Source organism: Salvelinus fontinalis, chromosome 5, assembly GCF_029448725.1.
Source record: "Salvelinus fontinalis isolate EN_2023a chromosome 5, ASM2944872v1, whole genome shotgun sequence".
Taxonomy (NCBI): Eukaryota; Metazoa; Chordata; class Actinopteri; order Salmoniformes; family Salmonidae; genus Salvelinus; species Salvelinus fontinalis.
The window spans coordinates 19,944,549-19,968,058 of record NC_074669.1 but is presented as its reverse complement, the minus strand read 5'-3'; the positions used below and the strand labels follow the sequence as shown (position 1 = coordinate 19,968,058).

At 41.9% G+C, this 23,510-nt stretch overlaps 1 protein-coding gene across 1 annotated transcript; it reads left to right on the top strand.

Annotated features, from left to right (window-relative positions):
• The first annotated feature begins 391 nt into the window (after window positions 1-391).
• On the top strand, window positions 392-21,534 carry LOC129855275 (RING finger protein 11-like). Its single transcript, XM_055922755.1, has 3 exons — window positions 392-938; window positions 15,061-15,224; window positions 15,654-21,534. Exons 1-3 carry the CDS (start codon window positions 816-818, stop codon window positions 15,823-15,825), a joined length of 459 nt encoding a protein of 152 aa, XP_055778730.1. The 5' UTR covers window positions 392-815; the 3' UTR covers window positions 15,826-21,534.
• Window positions 21,535-23,510: the final 1,976 nt, after the last annotated feature.

Sequence of the window (23,510 nt, the reverse complement as noted above, 5' to 3'; positions counted from 1 at the left end):
GTCTGGATTTCAAATGTACTATTGTTTGTGATAGTCCATCATTTTGTCTTTCATGTAATGGGATCAAGTCAAAACTGCCATACTAGGCAGCCACTACCACTATTACTACTACTACTACTACTACTACTACGCAGTTCAGTTGAATGTGGTTTATACAGCACATGTCGTGGTTGGTTCCTGTCTGCCTGTTTTTTTCGTTCCTTGATACTGTTACATTGCAGACGCAGTTATGCTGAAAACTGCCATCAAACAACTATCTGTACTTAGCTACATACTTGTCAAATTGTAATTCAACACAATTTTAACAACACACAGCAATATTATTTTAACAACCATCTGATTGGTGGGATGGTGGAGTAGCTTGCTTAATATAGATCGCAGTTGATTGGTCCATGCATCAAGGGGCGGTGTTTCATGTTCTATGGGCTGGAAAGCCCCTTTCAGAGGGTCTTCAAATCTAATAAGGAAATTTTGTTTGTAGAACATGAATGATTAAGTTTGTTGAACTTGAGCATAGGTGTTGTGAGAGTTCTAGCTAATGAATAGCCTAACTTAGCAGGCGTAAAATAAACAATCTTAATCATATTTAGATGGTCGTCCGCGCCAGGGTATCAATCAGCTAGCCTGGCTCTTTGTGTGCGCATGTTTTGTTTGTGTTGAACAAGAACAGTTCTCGTGGCTTGTTAGATGATTTGCAATGTGTTAATGTCAATAAGATTGCATAGTGCATACGGTGCTTATTTTTACTGAAAGGTTAGGGAAAGTGGCCTCTAGACGTTGCAAAGTGACAAATACATAAGGAGTTTGAAGAGGAGATGGGAAATTGTCTAAAATCTCCAACCTCGGATGACATTTCCTTGCTTCAAGAATCACAATCGGATAGAGCTAGTTATGGTGACGGGGCAGATACAGACCAGGAACCACCGCCACCATATCAGGTAGGTCACCCGAATTAGCCAGCGACGTTAGTTAATAATGTAACGTTAGCTACAGTACTGGTTTGCTTGCTTGCTAGCTAGGGCAGCTATTTTTTCAAGGTTCGACATGCAAAGGAACGTGGCGCTTGCAGCTGGCTACCGAAGTAAATACAAATAGCATGCTATAGCTTGCCAGCCAGTTGTGTTTTTCAGATGTTCATGTAAACAAACAGTCATAAGCAGCTGACTTTGGGAGATATGGCAGGTATATAAAGCTTTACATTGTTTATCAATGCTGCACAAAGCCATCAACTAGCTGTCCTATTGCAGTGTCATCGTTGTTCTTGTTATATTTCTACAGGGATAGAGTGTCATAAATTGACTGTTGCTGCAGCCTTTATTTTTATCAGACCATCATGTCGTCCTCCATTAGAGAGCGTCATCGTGATCTCATAGTACTGACCCAAAGGGGCTCATGCAATGCAAAGTTATCTAGTAATGAATTTGATGAAAACAGGTTGGTATTCATACACTACAGCAAAAAGAGACCGGAGCTGCTCATACTGCTGGAATGCAGTTTAAGTGTTGAGGGAGAGACAAGACAAAGGCAGGCTTTTTTTTAAATATATTTTGTTGTTGCTCAAGGGAGAGTAACAATATACCAGATATAGACCTAGACCAAAAACTACAGAAGGTCCCACCTTTGCTTTTGGCACATTTTAAGAGAGATGAAATCAAAAGTAGAATGATCATCAGAACCTATAAGCTTCCTGGTACAGGCAATGGCAACAGCCTACATTGGAGAACACAGATTGAACTATTATGCCAATGAGAAAACAGCACAGTCTTGGTGCTCCCTCATCTTTTTGTGACAATATTTTCCATACCCAAATCTTGATTCCTTTTCTGTAATTCGGACCTGTTATGTTAGACTTTAGCTGGGAAGGAATGAGTGCCAGCAGATTAATGCCCCATCTAAAATGAGAAGATAAACAGGTTATGCACAGAACTTGAGAACTGGAGGCCCCCCTATCTGAACCCTTCCAGTAAAGCTCTCCAATGTCCCCGTGGCTGACACGGGCCATGGCTTGCCTTACCAGACTATTACAAGACTGTACGACACGCATACGGTAAAAGATAATATAAAGTCAAATCATACACAGATTGCATGATGATGCATACCTATTCCCAACCCTGTTCAATAATCCACAATCCTACATTTAGAATATCTCTTTGTTCTTTAAAAATTGACATTCCAAACAACTTACCATCCAACAGGTAGAACTAACGGCTCACACACATCGCACCGAATGTGGAGATAGCATTCGTCTGCCGATCTTTCAGCACGCTGTGTTTTAGGGACAACCTGCTGTAGACATCTGACTTCTGACATTTTCCACCTGATTATACATGTAAAATCGTCGCACACACTGTTTGGACATTACATTGAGGTGCTAAGTACCCTCGGTCAGCAAATGCTATTGGTGTGTCTGAGCCCAAAAGTTCACTTCCTATGTCAACGTTATAAGGGAGTACAGAACCTAATAAAAAATTACTTCTTTATGTCACCAAAATGCAAAGACCTACAATAACCATGAGACTACTTAAAAGCCAGGGAATACAGCCTCTTAACCAGGGGCATCTGTCCAGATTAGACTTTATAATAATACAATAGTAAACAAGCAAAATAAATTACACTACGTAGCACAGAAATGCAGATTTACACAAACCCCAGATCCTGTGTTTTTCTGATGGAAACCACCAGCAGCCACTCTTTTTCTCATGATTTCTGTGTGTACTTGAGTCCCTTGGGTCCAGGATCAGGAATTAATGAAAAAGGGCTGGAATTCAACAGTCTGGAGCTGTTTTCCTGTAACAGATTGGCAGGCAGCGTTGTGCAATATCCTGGTTATATAGCTGAGGCACTTGTTGGATTTTTCAAAATTAAGAAGCTTGTTTGAACCTAGGGTTGGGCGATATCTCAATTATTTATTTAACTTATGGGCGATTCACAATATCAAAAAATGTAAAAAATATTTTCGAATTAAGCTTGGTTAACAAATTAAGGTCAAATACACTGCATTTCAAACAGTCAGCAATAATTGAATGAATTCAGGGTTTGTGAATTCATACCTAGGCTAAATATAAGCCTTCCACCACTATGAGACCCACTAATAATTTAATTAGTTCATTAAAAATAGTTTTACCTGTTTTTTTGCTATAATCACTCTATGAAAATGCCTTTTTGTTACAAATTTAACCAGAACAATGCATAATGCACATTCACTAATAACGATGAACTTCTTATAGCAGATATTCTAGAAAATTAACACAGATTTCATAAACAATCTCTCACGCAACGACCTATGTGCTAGTGAGTAGCCAGCTAATCTTTATATTTAAAGTTTAGCCAACTTGGATCTATTTGCTAGCTAACAAGATAGAACAGTTGAATTGTTATACACACCCTTCTGTCCATCTCCATCTGTCTGAACAGCATGCTAACCTGTCCACTTCTTCAGATGATGAAATCAAGTGGCCTACCTTATTTCTCAGAATGCGAACGAGTTGCCTATTCCTTACATGGTGTTTTATGCTTATTGTACATTTATAAAAGAACAGAGAGCTAGTGTAACAGTCTTTGTCGAAAATGCTGCTAGCGGTACATGGTACCTCAATACCAGGACGGAGACAAACTGAACATTCATTTTCGAGATTCAATGTTCATTGATACTCCCCTTTTAGTAGTGTCTGCTCTGCATGCAATTTGAGGAGTTGAAACATAACCTTTCTAACAATATTCATTTGAACATCTCTATTACAGTAAAATAATGTCTCAATGCCTTTCGGTGTTTATATGAACGATTCTGTTGGCCCAAACATCAAATGCAAATAGCGAGTTGAAACCGCTTGTCGGAGAGGAAGTAGTGATCTCTCATCTTTGTTGTTGTGAGTGGCAGAGGGAGGGTCTTGAGGGGTGTGTGTGAATGGGATGGTGCACATAGCCAGAGAGGAATAGGCGAAGCGAGAGGTTTCACTCTCGCCAAAATCTGTCCAAAATAACCCCAATGTATTTCAGTGGACCTAAGCTTGTTTTGGACCTTATTTTGGACCTAAGCTTGTTTCCTGCCTTCCCGCCGTTGGGACAACAACTCCCATTGTTAGGGCGTAGACATGAGCATCTCGTTATTATATACTGATCTCTGGTGTAAATGGGAAGGTGCACACAGCACAGAAGGAGCAAAGCAGATGAGACGACATAAGAACAATCGGACATAAACGCTCATAAAAACATACAAAAATAAATAGATTCTTGCTATACAGGTTTTGTAATATCGCGCAAAAACATACATTTGAATATTTTATATATATCATCCAGCCCTATTTGAACCACGGCTTGAACAAAGGATGGCCAGAGACCTTCTTTAGAGTATGCATCATTTCCAATCTAGATGCTTGCCTTGGGTGCTCGCCGGACATATTCAATCTCTCCTTATCCCAGTCTGCTGTCCCCACATGCTTCAAGATGGCCACCATTGTTCCTGTAACCAAGAATGCAAAGGTAACTGAACTAAATGACTAACACCCTGTAGCATTCACTTCTGTCATCATGAAGTGCTTTGAGAGACTAGTCAAGGATCATATCACCTCCACCTTACCTGTTACCCTAGACCCAGTTCAATTTGCTTACAGCCCCAATAGGTTCACAGACGATGCAATCGTCATCACACTGCGCACTGCCATATCCCATCTGGACAAGAGGAATACGGCAGGTAGCCTAGTGGTTAGAGCTTTGGGCCAGTAACCGAAAAGTTGCTAGATCGAGTCCCTGAGCTGACAAGGTACAAATCTGTCGTTCTGCCCCAGAACAAGGCAGTTAACCCACTGTTCCTCGGCCGTCGTTGTAAATAAGAATTTGTTCTTAACTGACCTGCCTAGTTAAATAAAGGTTAAATAAATTTAATTAAAAAATAATACCTAATATAAGAATGCTGTTCATTGACTATAGCTCAGCATTCAACACCATAGTTCCCTCCAAGCTCATCATTAAGCTTGAGGCCCTGGATCTCAACCCCGCCCTGTCCAATTGGGTCCTGGACTTCCTGACGGACCAACCCCAGGTGGGGATGGTAGGAAACAACACCTCCACTTCGCTGATCCTCAACACTGGGGCCCCACAAGGGTGTGTGCTCAGCCCCCTCCTGTACTCCCTGTTCACCCATGACTGTGTGGCCATGCACGCCTCCAACTCAATCGTCAAGTTTGCAGACGACACAACAGTAGTAGGCTTGATTACCAACAACGACGAGACCGTCTACAGGGAGGAGGTGAGGGCACTCGGACTGTGGTGTCAGGAAAGTAACCTCTCACTCAACGTCAACAAAACAAAGGAGATGATCGTGGACTTCAGGAAACAGCAGAGGGAGCACCCCCCTATCCACATCAACGGGACAGCAGTGGAGAAGGTGGAAAGCTTCAAGTTCCTCGGTGTACACATCACGGACAAATTGAAATGGTCCACCCACACAGACAGTGTGGTGAAGAAGGCGGAACAGCGCCTCTTAAACCTCAGGAGGCTGAAGAAATTTGGCTTGTCACCAAAAACATTCACAAACTTTTACAGATGCACAATTGAGAGCATCCTGTCGGGCTGTATCACCGTCTGGTACAGCAACTGCACCGCCCATAACCGCAGGGCTCTCCAGAGGGTGGTGCGGTCTGCAAAACGCATCACCCTGGGGAACTACCTACCCTCCAGGACACCTACAACACCCGATGTCACAGGAAGGCCAGAAAGATAATCAAGAACAACAACCACCCGAGCCACTGCCTGTTCACCCCGCTACCATCCAGAAGGCGAGGTCAGTGCAGGTGCATCAAATCTGGGACCGAGAGAATGAAAAACAGCTTCTATCTAAAGGCCATCAGACTGTTACAGACATCACTAGCACAGAGAGGCTGCTGCCTACATACAGACTTGAACTCATTGGCCACTTTAATAATATTTACATATCTTGCATTACTCATCTCATATGTATATACTGTATTCTATACTATCTATTGTATCTTAGCCTATCTCAGCCGCTCTGTCATTGCTCATCCATATATTTATATTCTTATTCCTTTACTTAGATTTGTGTGTATTAGGTGGTATTTATTGTGGAACTGTTAGATATTACTTGTTAGATATTGCTGCACTGTCGGAACTAGAAGCACAAGCATTTCGTTTCACTCGCAATAACATCTGCTGACCATGTGTATGTGATCAATGAGATTTGATTTTAAGCATTTTCGATCGTGTTTTCTTCTCTTCAACAGAGACCTGTCCATGCTTGGTATGTTAGGACAGCCTTGGAGCTGCACGTCTCTTGGCTATTTTCATTAAACTACTGCACAATTTCTCTAAGTTACAAATGCAAATATCTATAATCATCAAACCTTCAGAGTAGAAAGCTGCCAACGTTCCCAAATGAGCCTTTACAACATTTTTGCCTACAATCTCAGGCAGAAATTATTTATTTAGGGAATAAATACCATTGGACTCCTACAGTTCTCAGCCCAGCAGTGAGGCTGTTAACACCAAAAACAGTTGTATTTTCTTTGTGGTAAATAATACTGTTATAAACAAGACTGACACATCCACCTTGAATACTAGCTCAAATTAAATGTTTATTGAGGAATTGTGGTTCTGTAATCACCCTCCACTTCATCGTGCGCTGAGGAGGAAGGCTCCCCTGCTATGTGCTATGTTACTCTGCGGTCTGTTGTGGGAGGGAGGGAGGGTTGTGCAAAGTGAGTGGTAATTTGGAAAGCAGCTGGCGAGTGTGCTGACTCATCGCTGTCTGACTCGGCCAGTGGAGAGGGTGATAGGATTGGGCCAGAGTGAAAAGCAGGTCCCATCACTGTAGCTACAGTCATCAGGCTCCCTGGCATGACTAATCCGTGGGGCTTTTTCCCTCACCCAATGACAGAGCAGAGGCCCTGTTTTATTAATCATATTCAGTCTAGCACAAAGGCCATTATCCTGTTGTCAGTGTTTTATGGTCAGACCTCATTGGCTCGAACATCTTGCAGACATTATAAGGCTGCCTGCCTGTCTCTGACTTTGTATGCCAAGGCTGGAGGCAAGAGAATGATCTAAGACTCACCAGCAGCGTGTGCTGCCCTGGACTGAGAACTAACACTAAATCTCCCCTCAAAGGTGTCATGAGGCCTGGAGGGAATGGAGGAAAAAGCAGTAGAGGCAAAAGGAGGAGAGAACATGTATCACAGACACTTCTCTGGTGATTGGAAGTCTTGTCAGCGTTTGCTTTGAGCCGGCGAGCTCAGTTCGGACTGTGAAGAGGAAGTTTGCTCTGGAGGGGCCGTCTAATGAGCTGTCAGACCTGCTGCAGGAGGGAGAGAAAGGTGTGAGAGTTAGGGAAGAGGGAATAGAAAGGAATGAAAATAGCGAAAACAAAGCTTTGAGCGGGATAGATGCATACTTCACAATGTCTAAGGTGCTGACCTTCACACAAATGTAACAAGGGTGAAAGGAAAATGTACAATTCATGATTTAAAATGCATACCCAAGATCATAATTCCTTACCAGAGAATTCCCCAGATGTGTTTTTGTGTGGCGCTGCTCTGTTGTGGCGCCGGAGGGGATGGCTGCTGTTTTACGGGCTCCTAACCAACTGTGCTAAAATTGTATTTATTACTATAATTTTTGGGGGCATTGTTTGTAACTTTTTTTGTCCATAATGTTGCTGCTACCATCTCTTTTGACCGAAAAGAGCTTCTGGACATCAGAACAGCGACTACTCGCCTCGAACTGGAACTGGACAAAGATTTTTCTTTAACGGGTCCGACGCGCAGGATATACTGCTTTCTCGAGACCAGGCCCATATTCCCGTCATTTGCTTGAGGAAAAGACAGAGAAAAAGGGGGCGGAGGTCGGGGTGCCTTGTGAGAATTGGTAGGCGAGTGAGTAAACCTCCACTACCATCCGTACTATGTCAAGTTTATTTTCCAATGATTGCACGATCTACGATTAAGACTATCCTACCAACGGGACATTTAAAAACTGTAATATTTTATGTTTCATCGAGTCGTGGCTGAACGACGACACGCATAATATAAGACGAGGGGGGTGTCTATTTGTCAATAACAGCTGATGCGCGATGTCCAGGACCTATATACTAGGCGGTGTCAGAGGAAGGCCCAAAAAATTGTCATAGTCATAGACTGTTTTCTCTGCTACTGCACGGCAAGCTGTACCGGAGCGCTAAGTCTAGGACCAAAAGGCTCCTTAACAGCTTTTACCCACAAGCCATAAGACTGCTGAACAATTAATCAAATGGCCACCCGGACTATTTACATTGACCCCCCCCCTTTGTTTTTACACTGCTGATGTTTGTTGTATATGCAGTCACTTTACCCCTACCTACATGTACAAATTACCTCGACTGGCCTGTACCGATGCACATTGACTCGGTACCGGTACCCCCTGTAGCTTCGTTATTAGAATTTTTTTTACTTGAGTTTATTTAGTAAATATTTTCTTAACTCTATTTCTTGAACTGCATTGTTGGTTAAGGGCTTGTAACTAAGCATTTCACGGTAAGGTCTACCTACACCTGTTGTATTCGGCGCATGTGACAAATAAAATGTTATTTATTTTGTTAGATGGCTCGCCGGCAGATCCTTGGTCTCCCACTCCCACAATGAACCAGTTGTCTAGCCTCACCTGACCTGGCTGTGCTTCCATGGAAATGGTTCAGGATAGGAGATGAAAAGGAATCTTCCTATATGCTTTCAAGTGTTCATAGATGTACAAAATTAGAGTTACTGTACTCGTTTTCGTGTTGTACCGCACTGTCTTATTATTTATTTACCATTATTTTACCAGGTAAGTTGACTGAGAACACGTTCTCATTTGCAGCAACGACCTGGGGAATAGTTACAGGGGAGAGGAGGGGGATGAATGAGCCAATTGTAAACTGGGGATTATTAGGTGACCATGGACAGGGTGTTCTGTCTGTAACGTTGCTGATTTGCAATAAAGTATCCAATTGTGTATTTTTATGATAAAATGTTTATCCCAGGCTCTGGGAACTGGGAATAGTTTTCTACCAGTGGAAATACTAAATTATATGATTCATGCTTCAAGAGAAACAACCCTCAAATGATACTGTATAGGCAAAATGTTCTTATCGTTCTCCAAGTATGAACACAATGTGGGACATGTTCCCTCAAAAATATGAGAGTCATTGTGGGATAAACAATATATTTAACTGTGATGTTTTTTTTTTTTACTGTGTACATTTTTCAAAGTAGTCAGAGTTGTGTGGTTGGGTAAGCTTTGAAATCAATATTTTTTGTTTGGCATACATTTTAAAGTGAAAAATTGGAGTCTCAGCAAAATTCCATAAGCGTGGAGTTGCCCACCAACAGGATGTTGTCAGCAAGGCCAGCCTCGACCAACATGGGGCCAGCCAGTGGATTGTGTTTACAGTTCCTGTTTCAGAGATCCCCAGAGCCCTATACTACCAATCATGTTTGAGGAGTTAGCGAGGTTACTTTGGTCAACTCAGGATAACCAGTGCCACAAAGGTGGCTCACCTTTTAGCCAGGTACATTTCTATAGCAACGAATCCTTCAGAACTAACCTGCTCCGGAGCAGGCTAACTCTATTTATCCACAATGAAGTGTCTCAGCCACAAGTTAAGGACCAATGAAATCAGATACCCTCCCTCTCAGAAAGGTTTGAGGAAGATGACGGATTACCTTTTTTATGTTTTATAAAAAATAAAAACAAGTATTTTGTTAAAATGCCTATCACATTACACATTTAGTAATGACAGGCTTTGATTGGCTGTTACATCTTCACTTGCTTGTTTACCGAGAACCCACCATTTCCCCCTTCATACCCCCAGCTTCTGTAAGTGCTAGTGATCCAGTAATGTGACATGACTAATCTGACAGTTACAGGTTTTCCTATGAGAAAATGTAACACAACATCCAGTGATGTTTTTGTCCCGTTGTGTCCCTATACACTACGAGGGTGTAGAGTACATTTAGTGTTTTTAAATTCTTCCTCAGGAACCTCCTGAAGATTTGTTTGTTGTGAAAGCAGCATATTTTCATCACTGATGGCATTGCTGTTTGAAGAACAATCTGTGTAATCATGCTTTCTCTTTATCAAAAGAGGCTTGGATGGCTGCGCTCCAACATTTTATCTGTGGATCCTGAAGCGTGTGTGTGTGTCACTTGCTGTGCATCTCCCGGGCTGTGCTTCAGTGCCAGCCTCTCAGACAAGGCTCAACGGTGTAGCCAGTAGAGCCTGCCATTGTTTGTTCCCTGGAGGAAGCCACTGTGGGAGTGGCAGGGTCCCTGTGGTTACTGGTCTGTGTGGATGTTATGGGCACAGGCCTGGAATTCAGACTGCAGGCTGAGAGAACGCATCTGTATGCCGGTTTGTCTGAGCTGAGGGGTTGGAGAGGATGGTAGGGCTTGGTTTTGTTTTTCTCCTATCTCGCTTTCTCTATCGCTTTATCTCCAGTGAGTTGGTGGGGGAAAGCTGGCAGCCGGTATTGTCTGCTGAGTGCCTGGCTGCCCGGGGCTTGGCAGAGCACATAGAGCTGCTCTGTGGCTCAGCTCTTTCTTTCTCCCTCTATGAGCGCCCTGTCTGTCTATCTGCTGTTTCCCTTTTCCTCATGCTAACACTTATCTTCAGCTCACCCATTACCCTTAAAGGAAAACGCCACCCAAAAACTATATTTTGATATTTGTTTCATTAGTCCATTGTTGATATAGTCCCTAAATGTTTTGCATGTCCGTAATCAAGTTTTCAAGATGTAACTTGAAAAAAATACAGAAATCTGGCCCATATGAGGCAAGGCGAACTTCTCACTTACCCTCTTAAAAGACCTTCAATTGAAAAATTTGATATTTGTTTTACTGTTTGTCCATCTTGAGACGCCGTAACAATTTGATTACTGCCCTGGTTTTTAATATCGCCAAGTGCCATGATCACTCGGTCTCATTTTAGTCTTGAGGCACTAAATCGGATAACACTGGCAAGCTTTCTGATTAGGTAATTGAAGGGTGTCCATTCTAGTGACTTTGAGTGAAACTGGATAACAGGGATGCCCCAGGACAAAGAGACAGCTGACCGCTGCACTGTTTCCCCTGGGTCCACCGCAACACCTCCAGCAAATCACACAACTTCCACTGCCTTTCCCTAGTCTTCTGAAAAAGATATTCTGACACTTTAAAAAAACAAAAAATATTCGGTCTGCCTGTTTTTGTCACACACAAGTGGAGAGGGACTAGAGAATTCAGGGCTGTGAAAATTCTGATGTCCTGGTCATTTTGTTTGTTAAATGCTGACTCTCAGCTTTTTTTTAAAGCACAGAGTGACTGTATAAGGTAATGAGGGACTGTGACTGAAATCCCACAGGAACCTTAATCACTCATGTTTCACTTTTGCTTCAGTGCCCAGTGCAAATAATGTAAGACATACATTTTTTGCCTTTACGTTTATTAAAACAAAGTTTTAGTTGAACCATTCACATTTGCATATGTAACGAATGTGAAATGGCTAGCTAGTTAGCGGGTACGCGCTAGTAGCATTTCAATCAGTTACGTCACTTGCTCTGAGACTTTGAGTAGGGTTTCCCCTTGCAGGCATTCTCTCAACTAGCTTCACCTGGAATGCTTTTCCAACAGTCTTGAAGGAGTTCCCACATATGCTGATGTAACGGATGTGAAATGGCTCGCTAGTTAGCGGTGGTGCACGCTAATGGCCTCTCAATCAGTGACGCCACTTGCTCTGAGACCTTGAAGTAGTGGTTCCCCTTGCTCTGCAAGGGCCGCGGCTTTTGTGGAGCGATGGGTAACGACGCTTCGTGGGTGTCAGTTGTTGATGTGTGCAGAGGTTCCCTGGTTCGCACCCGTGTCGGGGCGAGGGGACGACGTAAAGTTATACTGTTACATTGGTGCCGTGACCCGGATCACTGGTTGCTGCGGAAAAGGAGGAGGTTGAAAGGGGGGTGAGTGTAACGGATGTGAAATGGCTAGCTAGTTAGCGGGTACGCGCTAGTAGCATTTCAATCAGTTACGTCACTTGCTCTGAGACTTTGAGTAGGGTTTCCCCTTGCAGGCATTCTCTCAACTAGCTTCACCTGGAATGCTTTTCCAACAGTCTTGAAGGAGTTCCCACATATGCTGATGTAACGGATGTGAAATGGCTCGCTAGTTAGCGGTGGTGCACGCTAATGGCCTCTCAATCAGTGACGCCACTTGCTCTGAGACCTTGAAGTAGTGGTTCCCCTTGCTCTGCAAGGGCCGCGGCTTTTGTGGAGCGATGGGTAACGACGCTTCGTGGGTGTCAGTTGTTGATGTGTGCAGAGGGTCCCTGGTTCGCGCCCGTGTCGGGGCGAGGGGACGACATAAAGTTATACTGTTACACATACTTGATGTTATGTTTCTGACATTTAGTAAATGTGTGTACAAAGAAAAATCACTTATTTTACACCCAAAGACTCTTTACTGACTGTGATCCAATTTAAGGTGAGCTCGGATGACTACTGTGAGGAAGGTTTCCATGAGACAGCACTTGTGCCTGAAGCCCATTGGTCTGCTGTGATGTCATCTCGGTGTGACTGAGGCAGAGTGGAGATGGCAGGCGTGTTCTGACATGTATTTTCAGCGGTCTTGGCACTGAGGCCACCTGATGAAAGGGCTTAAGCAGATTCCAAGAGGGTTGCATTCTGAGGGCTGAACCTGTTTTGTTGTTTTAAGTACAGCTTTCACCCTGCACTCATTTTATGCCAAAGTAAGGTGCTTATTTATTTTCGTCATCCAGGTTTTGCTATAAGCCCACAAAGAGTCGAGACTCCCTCCCATCTTTTGGTTACATACAGTACTATGCATGTCCTCACTACTTCATTACCTCACTTGTATCATTTGTGGCTCAGTGTTGGTTTTGAGTTAGTCTGTAACCTGCTTGTAGCTTCCTGTAAATAGGTGTGGCAGGCAGTTGTGTGAGATAAACATCTGACTGGACTGGGACTGAGACCGTGAACTGGTCTGAACTCCCGTGTCACAGCCAGACTGACAGAAATAACCCCGGAGAGGACGGATTGGGAAGCAGAGGACTCTACAGACCATGTACTCTCTCTCTTCATGCAGACACACCACAGAGACATACCACATATCATGTACATTATAGCCACTCACATTGAGAAGATTCCCAGATGATACATTTGCTAGGCCTATACCTTTGACGTGTTTTTGTGAACTCCTGACAAATGGACACCATAGAAACCTTGATTCCTATTACGTAATTCTTAAATGCCCCACTTATGTTCAATTAGCGGAACAAACTAAATGGAATGGTATTTGGAAATGAATATAATCTCTCCCAATACTTTTGGGAATAGGATTGTTATTTTGCTTATTAGGCCTAAACTATGCTGATTATCAGAGGAGATATTGTCACTTTGAAGAACATTTAGGTCTGACTGCAGAGATTAATTTACTTAATTTAAGTGTTTAAAATACTTGCTATGTTAATCTGCAAATGCATGAAATTGAGGTCTTTGACATGCTCGCCATGCCTCTATGAAAAGTTCTGCTGTAACACAGTGTGTCCAAATAAAAAGATCAGTCCGTATTTCTAAGGGCTAAGCGGAAAAGGCGATTTCATAACCAGTGTAAGCACTGTGTTTGTAATGTTAGATGGTATGTAGGATGAGAACTGGTGAAGTTATGGTTGATTTTGGGAAAAGTTCACCAAGTTTCTGTCAGGATTTGATTATCTAAATAGGGTAATGAACCTTAAGCCCTTTTTTTCTACTTACCCAGATCCCGATGAACTTATGAGTACCATTATGAGTACCATGATTATGTCTCTGCATGTTGTTTTGAAAGAAGGTTGAAGGATGTTTCTGGAGCTGTTGCTAACTAGTGTTAGCACAATGACTGGAAGTCTACAGCAACACTAGCATGCTTGCTGGTAAGCATAAAAAGGGCTTGATTGCCAAAATGATCCAGTATCCCTTTTACAAAATATTCTGCAATATCAAATAGATAATTTAAATGTAAACACTCGTAGCTCAGTGGAGCATGACATGACAACTTTTTAATATCCAGCACACAATGCTCAACCAGTGAAAAATGTCTGGACATTTCTATCCATCGGCTTTCTCTTGAGGTTCCTCATTATGATTGTGGTGTTGAGCGTTGCCTCTAACATAATTTAGACTCCATGTAAAAAAAAAAAAAACGTTTTGTTTCTCAACCATCCGCCAACCACAACACAAAGGTAGAACAGAACAGAACAGAGGTGAGAATTGAGAATGAAAATGCATTCTGAATTTTCTATTCTATATGAATCATGCAGGCTTTGTTGGTCTGACACAGCCAGCTATTTGACTGCATTTTGTCATCTAAATTGTATCAGTGTTGGATATGGGACTATCTTTGACTGCGGGAATGTATGCAAGTGTGCTATACTCTGCTTTTAGTGATTGTAACCCTCACATGGGCTTACGACATTCAGTCTGCATGCTCTAATAGCTTACCTGCTGCCAATCACTCCTGTCAATGGTAACTGATTTCAATAGAATGCTTTGTTTATTGCATTTTCTCAATTACAGCAATTTGAACTGAAAACACCCATGTTCCCTTTTTGTGAAATTGCTCTGACTTGGGAAAGATTGCCACCTACTGGATCTGTCGTTTCAAACCTCCTCTGATATACTTGTTCTAGTTATATTACAGTGATACTCTGACTTCATTCATATCACTTTTAACTTGGTTGTTTGAATGCAAAACAGTGTAATGGCATTGTAATTTATATTTCCAATAAACAAGCTGCTGCTGTTCCAGTAAACCCATTGATGGTGATAACTGTTTTTTTTTGTGTTTTTTTTTAATGTCTGGGTTTTCAGTAATTACCCAGGTCTATTCTCAGGCCTACGTCTGGGAATTTCCACACAACTGTTTTGTCCTTCACCACGTAAGCTCTAATGCCTCCTACATATTACTTGGATGTTGTGGTTGGAAAACACTCTCTATTCCACAAGTTATGTATGAAGTCTGAGTTGTCTCTGTTTCTAAGTGCATGTTTCTGTGTGTCTTTGTGGCCATGCAGCAGGAGCTGCCAGTGTACCACCCCACGCCCAGTCAGGCCCGCATGGCCAGCCAGCTGACTGAGGAAGAGCAGGTCCGCATTGCCCAGCGCATTGGCCTCATCCACCACCTCCCCAAGGGAGTGTACGATGCTGGCAGGGACGGCTCCGAAAAGAAAATTAGAGAGTGAGTACCACCGGCACCAGCACTCAAACACAACAACACATCTCCAAGAATTAAGACACTTTATATTCCCCCCCCCCCCCTTTTCTCCACAATTTCGTGATATCCAGTTGCGATCCAATTACGATCTTGTCTCATCGCTGCAACTCCCCAACGGGCTCGGGAGAGGCGAAGGTCGAGTCATGCGTCCCCTGTAAAATGACCCGCCAAACCGCGCCTCTTAACACCCACCCAAAGACAAAAGTGTTATCGTGTTGGATGAATGTGCCTCGTGCTGAATGACAATTGGCATCTGTGCATTCTATGTATGCACATTCATATCACTTACTGGTGCAGAATGTCCATTTGTACTAAATAAATACAAATACTCCATAAGATACAATTTATTTCTCCATCCCACATGATACACATTCTGTCTCCCCATCTGTGCAGGTGTGTGATTTGCATGACGGACTTTGTGTATGGGGATCCCATCCGGTTCCTGCCATGCATGCACATCTACCACATGGACTGTATAGATGACTGGCTGATGCGCTCCTTCACCTGCCCCTCCTGCATGGAGCCAGTGGATGCTGCGCTGCTCTCCTCCTACGAGACCAACTGAGACACAACACCACTCCCCTCACCACTACCCCTGCTCGCTGTTCTGACTTACTCCCTTACTCCACCCATGCTTCCATCTACAGCACCCCCACAACCAGCAGACAGCACTTCCAACAGCCTGGAGAACCAGGGTTTCTGGGGGCAAGTGAGGGCTGTGTGGTGGTGATGAAGGGTGCTGTGGAGGCCATGGCTAATCCAGAGAGGGGTCCTTTGCTCTGAGCTGGCCAGGTCTGCTGGACAGGAAAGCCCCGACTGGGGAAGGACGTTGGATACTGGTGATAGGGATAAGACCGTCTCGTGTCACCCATCCATCCACACCCAGAATTCCCCTCTCTCACTACCACACTGTTGTAGTAAATTCCCTAGAAGGGAGGGGAAGGAAAGCAACAGCTCAAAGCTCTCTCTAGAAATACTGATATCTGCAAATATTGTCTCTCTTCATTGTTTTCAACTCAACATCTGTTCCAGAAGTCGTCTTAAGGGCTCAGTGGATTACATTTACTAACACAGATAAGCAAACAATTAATGCACATGTACACAAGTCAGAGGAACTTGCACTTCTATTCTAGTCTCAGTGGAAGAGTTCAGCATATGCTTACGAATGTTTGAAAATGATTTCAGATTTTCCCCATTATTTAGTATCTACAACATGAAATGTTTTTTTCAAACCATTGTAATTGTTTCAGCCCAATGGTAAGGTCTGTTTTCCTGAAGTTTACATTTTATCCTTAATTGGTGAGTTTCTTAGACTAATGATGGATCAGTTAAAAAGTGTTCCTTTTGGATGAAGAGGTTTGGGGTCTGCACTCGATTATTACAAAGGATTAGGCCTGTTAGGGTTTGGTCAAAAGGTGTTATCGATCATAATGCTCCTTAACTGCTCTTGCTTAGCACAGTTCTTAAATTGCACATCAGAAATATTCAACGTTTACTGCACCCAATTCAGCACAAGTGTCTTAATCTTATTACCAAGTACGCCATATGATTTATCATAATGCATACACACTAGAGTCATTGAATTAATTTACATGAATTTAGTCACATGCCCTAGAGCAGTGGTCACCAACCTGTCTATCGCCATCGACTGGTCGATCTCCAAGCATTCCTAGTCAATCACCAAGCATTTCTGTAAAAAAAAAAACAACGATAAAGTCTTGCGTTCATAATTTTTTTATTTGTTTTGCGCTGTTGGTGGTAGGTGCACTTGATTCAGCAACCCAGGAAGGCAAAGTGTTCCCCTTTTGAACCATTTCATGTGTCTGAAGGTAGAACTCTGCCTACCCGGCAGGCCCATAGAGCAAATCAACAGTGCACCTATAAGCCTAACGCTGGCCAATCAAATGGCTCAGATAACCGTGTCTGCACAGTTTCCTCGAGCCATAGACTGTAAAAAGACGCATCGAACAGCAAAGTCAATACTGTAAGATTTCAATACGTTTAAAACCATGACCTAGAGAGAGACTCAACGAATACAGCAAAGAGCTGCAGTTTTTATGAGTAAGTTCATGGTTAAGGTGTTATTCAGCACTGTCAACACGATGATCAACACTTTTAGAAGCCATAAAATGCACATTCTCCCTACTTCCACTCAAGCTACACCCAGCACTGCAGCTGCAATGAATGAGTAGCAAAGAGATCCAATAAGCTTGCGTTGTTATTATTAGCGGCTTGTCTTTTTTAATATCAAGGAATATTTAACTTTCTCTGGTCATTGGAGTAACAACATTAATTGGAGCATGAGGCAGAAATAATGCAGTGCGACTTGAGTTTTGCCATCAGCTGGAAGACTGTCCCCTTTTCTAAGCGGGGAGATGGTTAGTTGGGTGAGAGGCAGCATCACCGCTGCTCCCTCTTTTTCCCTCAGACTGACCATCAGATGCAGTCCATCAGTCCAGTAAAAAATTCAATAAAGAAAAATAAGCTGTGCCTCACAAGATATACAACAAATGATCTATTACCAGTGCGATCATATACCAACATGTTTTAAAAAATATTATTTCTAAATGGTCTGAGAAGAACAACATTGGCAGGGCAATTTAAGCATAGCCAATATGCAGTGGTAATATATTAGGCCTATAGCCTACTGCACAAACCTCATTGCTACAGAACTGTTTTTAATTGGTTAATGTTGCTTAGGTTTTTTAAGTAATGTAAAAAAATAAAATAAAAAATCTGAACGGTAGATCTTGTCTTGCATTTTGACTCGGTGATCTTGACTCAGAAAAGGTTGGTGGCCACACTACCCTAGAGTTTATTTCTTAGTTCAGCATATGAGCCATTACATTGTTGTGCAAGGGGTTTGGATGTGAGGGTGCTAACCAATCTAACCACCTTAGATTTTTGTAGGTAGTCATCTGTCTGAGCACGTGCATTTAAAAAAAATCCTACTTATAAATAATGTTTTCATAATTAAAAAATAGAAAATATCCCTTGTGTATTATCATAACCTGTTAACAATTGTTTAATCAGCACAGTTGGCTATAGCAAAAAGTTCAAATAATGGGTATGGTTTTGGTCATAATTATGTTGCTGTATTTTGACTGGCAAAAATGTAATTGAATGTATATTGGGAAAAAATAGTGTACGTTTTTCCAAAATGGGGGCAGGTAGCTCACATGAAGTGATCATTATGATTTAATCAAAAAGTATTTAAGATGTACTTTGTTAAAGACTACCCCTAAAAAGCAACTTCTTGTTTTGAAAATGGCCTATGTGATATGAGTCAGAAACATTTATTCTAGTGTCAAAATTGACTACAAAGTGTAAATAAGATAATTTTGGTCATGAAGTCGGTCTCGTCCAAAAACTGAGATTTGTGAGATGATAGGAAAAAATGGTATGTCATGGATTGAAGGGTACTGTAACCTTTTTCCATGGGTTGGATTTATTTTTAAGCCTGTCCACAGCTGGCCACACCAAAGTAATCATAATTTCTGAGCACAGCTACATGCAAAAGGAAGTTGCCGCCACTATTTTGACATAGTTTCCTGTCCTAGAAAGGAAATGCATATTTAGGTTCCACCTACGAAGAATGACGAAAGCTATTTATACCTATTCACAAATTGGGTCTGGGAATTTCCACAGAGTTGATAAACGTCAACAAATGAGGCACTGACAGTGTAAGTAGCTAGCATGCTAACCTTATGTAGCTAGCTAGCTATCTTGCAAACCTTATCTTGCTAGCTAATGTTATATGTTGCTGTTTTTGTTTTTACTACATGGTATTCAAAAGCCAGCTTGGCTGTATGGCTGGTTCTGGAGCTGAATTTGTCATAAGCATTGATTTAGGGGAACCAAAGTCACAGATGGAAACCACTGGCCTATCTTTGACTTTGCCATCAATTGTTATCTCTGTTTGGGCATTTTCCATAAATTGTGGCCTTGAAATTGGGATAGAAATATTTAGAAAGAGTAAAATGAAGCTCTGGTAATATGGATAACTATTGAAATATGATATGCGTTTTTTTTACATTGTAATGGACACGGTGCAACCTTTGGTAGCAAGATTGCTGAAAGGCTTCAGCTGCAGTACAGCAAAGCCAAGTCAGCCCGTGCTCATGGTTCTCACAGTGGAAGTGAAATGATAGACTACATTGACTATGATCATGCACGCCTCAAATGACATGTAATTATAGTAGTGAAGCCATTCATCTTGGGGAGACTGGGGCAGCGGGTTTTCAAAATGCTTTTATACCATTTATGAAATGGTCATATATATATATATATATATATATATATATATATATATATATATATATATATATATATTTTTTTTTATACAGTCTAAAACAAATAAGGGAAAATGGACAAATTATCCAATGGATTATGATCATTTTCTGGTCAAAAAAGGGGAGGTGCAAAATATAAGTTTGCACCCCCTATTTTAATTTGCTCCATGTCTCAGGCTCTTTGGCTCATCTCAGTTGCGAAGAGAAATAACTTTGCAGCTGTTTCTGATTAATAAACAATGCCATACTGGTGGGTTGTAACATTCAAATAGAACCCAGCGCTGAAATCATTTCTATGTCATATCAGAGGGAAAGACACTGCATTCACAGATTTGCACATAGTGGGCAGTTTGGATTTGTCACTTCAAGCCCAAATATATTGAACTTTGACTAAAACAATGACCTTAATGGCTTAAATTGTTGTGCAACATAATGGGTAAACTCTGGCTTTAAAAAGTGGATTTCTACTGGTGTGGGGATTTTAAAATCAGCTATACATTTTAGAAATGTATATAAATATTGAAAGAGTTTGAGACAACTAAAAGATGTGCAACAATGAAAATATTGTCCCATTTACATTGTGTTATTGATCGAACTGCCCACCGAGATAGGCTATCCAAAGTCAAACCAACTTTGCCAGGGTCACACACCAGCTGGCTGAAGCTAAATGATTTGGCTAACTCTTCCCACCTGCGAACACACACGAGATACCATATCAAACCGAACCCGAAACCAACTCGCGTTTGAGTTCACTCATGGTGAACTCATAATCAGCATTTCTTAATGAACCAAATCTCAAACGAGGCCAAATCAGGATGTGCAGGTGCCTTTTAAATTTAAACCTCTTAAAACTATATATTTTCTCATATTTGGGGGAAAAATATGCCCATTTCCACTATCTTCTTAATCACTGGTAGTATTTTGAAAAGGGGTACGTTATATATTTCACAGAGGAAGTTGTAACTTGTTATCACTGTTTTCCCCTCATCCCAGACAATAAGGGAGTTCTATTAACCTAAGCTGCGGAGCACCGGTCTATGGCCCGTGACAAGAATGGGCGAAAGTGGTGAGGGAGGAGCTCCAATCTCAAATTGAACAGTAATCTGCGCTGCTCGGTCATGATGTCAACAAGGCACCATGGTGCACCGTCCAAAAACGTACGTCTCTTTTCCATAAAATATATAACGTTTTATCTGCCTTCATTTGGAAGGCAGATAAAGCACTTTTATCAACAGCAATCACCTTTGCATGTGAATAGACAGAGTCCTACTCATTGCGCCACGTGCTTAATCTAGCCTAGGCTACGGCGCTTTTGTTTTGAGCCGATTTCGCCGTTGGCTTTGAAAGGGGTCACTTGGCTCGCCCCAGGATGTAGCCCGGTTCCAAAACAAATGCAATCACTTTTCAGCCGGTGAAACTCCTCTCACTGGGGTAACACAGGCCAGATAATCAAATCCCCTCATTAATCTCACCACTGCTAGCTCTCATTGGCATTAAAAAGTGTTAGTCACATTTGTAAGGTATGCCCTTTGCACGTAAGGCGACATAATGATACAGATGAAAACATGCCTTGAGTGATCATAATGGTTGTGGGGGTATGTGGAGCTTCATTACCTTAGAGCTTATGAGAGAGTTATTGACTGGCTCCCAGGCTGGCATGGGACCAACACTAGCTGAAAAAGATGAGATGCCTGAAAATGGAGCCCAGACATAGCCTAGGAAGGGCCTGGTTGCTGCCCATGAGTTTTGAGGACTCTAGAGATTGTTGAAATCCTGAAAGATGAAGCAACAATGTAATAGTGTACTTCAAATTATCCACTGCCCCCAACAGCATAAATTACAGGAATGCACTGCAAGACTGGGCAGATATATGTAAGGTATGTGTGTTTGTATGGGTGCCTGTAAGAATTGTCTTTGTAAAGTATACATATGCATATGATATGTACTACATGCAAATAATAAATGGAAACTATGCTATGGAACATGTTTGCATATGTGATTTATTTAATGGTGTCTTAAGGTTACCGGCAGGCCAATTCTGATATTTTTTCCAGTAATTGGTGTTTTGATTTTGGTTTGCAAACACTCGAGACACAAGCAATTTGTATTGTTTATAAAAATGTACTCCTTACATTTCCAGAATTAACAATCCAACAGTTGCACATTTTGAACTTGTAATTGAAAGTATGTCCAGTAGAGGGAAGTCACATTAATAATAAACTTGCCTCCATGGTCAGAACACATTGTATTTCCAATAGAGTATAAGAATCAATCTGCAGAATAGAAAAACAACATTCACAATTGCTTTACACATAAGACATTGACCTATTTATTCACTGCAGCCTATAACCCAGAAATGTATCTCGCTTTTGCACATAGACAGCCAAGTAGTAATCCTAGAGTAGTATTCAAGTAGAAAAACCATACTACATCTAATCTGGTCTACACAACCTGATCTGCCCTGCAGCGCACATGCCACACTGAAGGCCTGTGGAAGGAAGCTGCCTTTTATGAATGCTCTCCTGTCACTCTCCCTAACCAGAATACACTGCAGAAAGAAATATCTATGATAAAGGTAACCAATTCAAGTCCCAGTGTAGATAGAGGTCATGTTCCAACAGTTGGGCATGACACAGAGGTCAAAGGCTCTCTGGATTCTCTATTCTTGTCAAAGTAGTTTTTAGTACCCTACTCCACTGGGTGTACTGAGACCAGAAGTTGCACCAACAGTGTTAGTGGTGTGTAGATGTTGATCAACACTTAATGCAGTGGGCCACAGGGCAACTTAGTGAGACAAATACAGTAACAGAGGATGAGTTCATATTCAAGCTCAGTAATTGCATTTCTACACAATAAAAAATAAAAAATTGACCCCAGCCATTAATTATCAGCACAATATTAGGTTGAAAGGTCTGTGGAACGGTGTGGACAATGTCAACCACTACTCAGCCTCATTATAAATGGACTAATTTACTTGTGGAACAGCGCATACAGTGCCACATGAAACAGATGCACAATGTAGGCCTATGCTCAGTGCTTGACTTGGACTGAAATAGGTTCCGGGACTTATTTAGTTCCGGTAGTGTTCATATCTAGGTGCAAGAGCTCCACAATACTTTAAAACTAAGATTCTATATGAGGAACAGGAGTTCAAGCAGTAAAACATTTGAGGTGCCAGTACTCAGCTCTGGTGAGCTCCTGCCCAAGTAAAGCACTGCCTACTATGCTATCAAGTCACAAGAAGTTGGACTTCAAATGCCTACATCAATGTGATAGTAACCTGTGCATAAAACAGCTGACCGCAAATTCTAACTAGGCCCCTATGCCAGATAAATCATATACATGCATTGAAATAAAAGGCATAGGCCTACATCAAAGGATTTACTTAGGCCTACAATCGACAGCACGCATGAAGACAAACTTGACCGAAGAATGATGAAAATCTGGGGGGGTCCAACTCAAGGTGTCATAAAAAAATGCACTCCCCTCCACAAAGTAAAAAATATTTTCACATGACTCTACTCTTGTATTGTAAAATAATTTGAACACCCTCCCCACTCATAGAATGAACTCAAAATAATGTTTACGACTACAAATAACAATAACTATCGCAACCCTGTGTTTATTAACATGGATATCGTTTTTGGCACTTCAGCTTGCTTTTGTAGCACAGTCGATGCCACGCAGGGCTACGTGCCAGAAGGTTGAGGGTTCACCGACCACCACTGACAAGCTCAAGCTGTCTGTTTCATTTACATTTACATTTAAGTCATTTAGCAGACGCTCTTATCCAGAGCGACTTACAAATTGGTGCATTTACCTTATGATATCCAGTGGAACAACCACTTTACAATAGTGCATCTAACTCTTTTAAGGGGGGGGGGGGGTTAGAAGGATTACTTTATCCTATCCTAGGTATTCCTTAAAGAGGTGGGGTTTCAGGTGTCTCCGGAAGGTG

Bases quoted from the DNA above. Each gene is read 5' to 3' on its own strand.
- LOC129855275 (XM_055922755.1), top strand. From the start codon at position 816: ATGGGAAATTGTCTAAAATCTCCAACCTCGGATGACATTTCCTTGCTT. The intron at 939-15,060 runs GTAGGTCACCCG...GTGGCCATGCAG, and splicing joins AACCACCGCCACCATATCAG to CAGGAGCTGCCAGTGTACCA. The intron at 15,225-15,653 runs GTGAGTACCACC...CCATCTGTGCAG, and splicing joins TCCGAAAAGAAAATTAGAGA to GTGTGTGATTTGCATGACGG.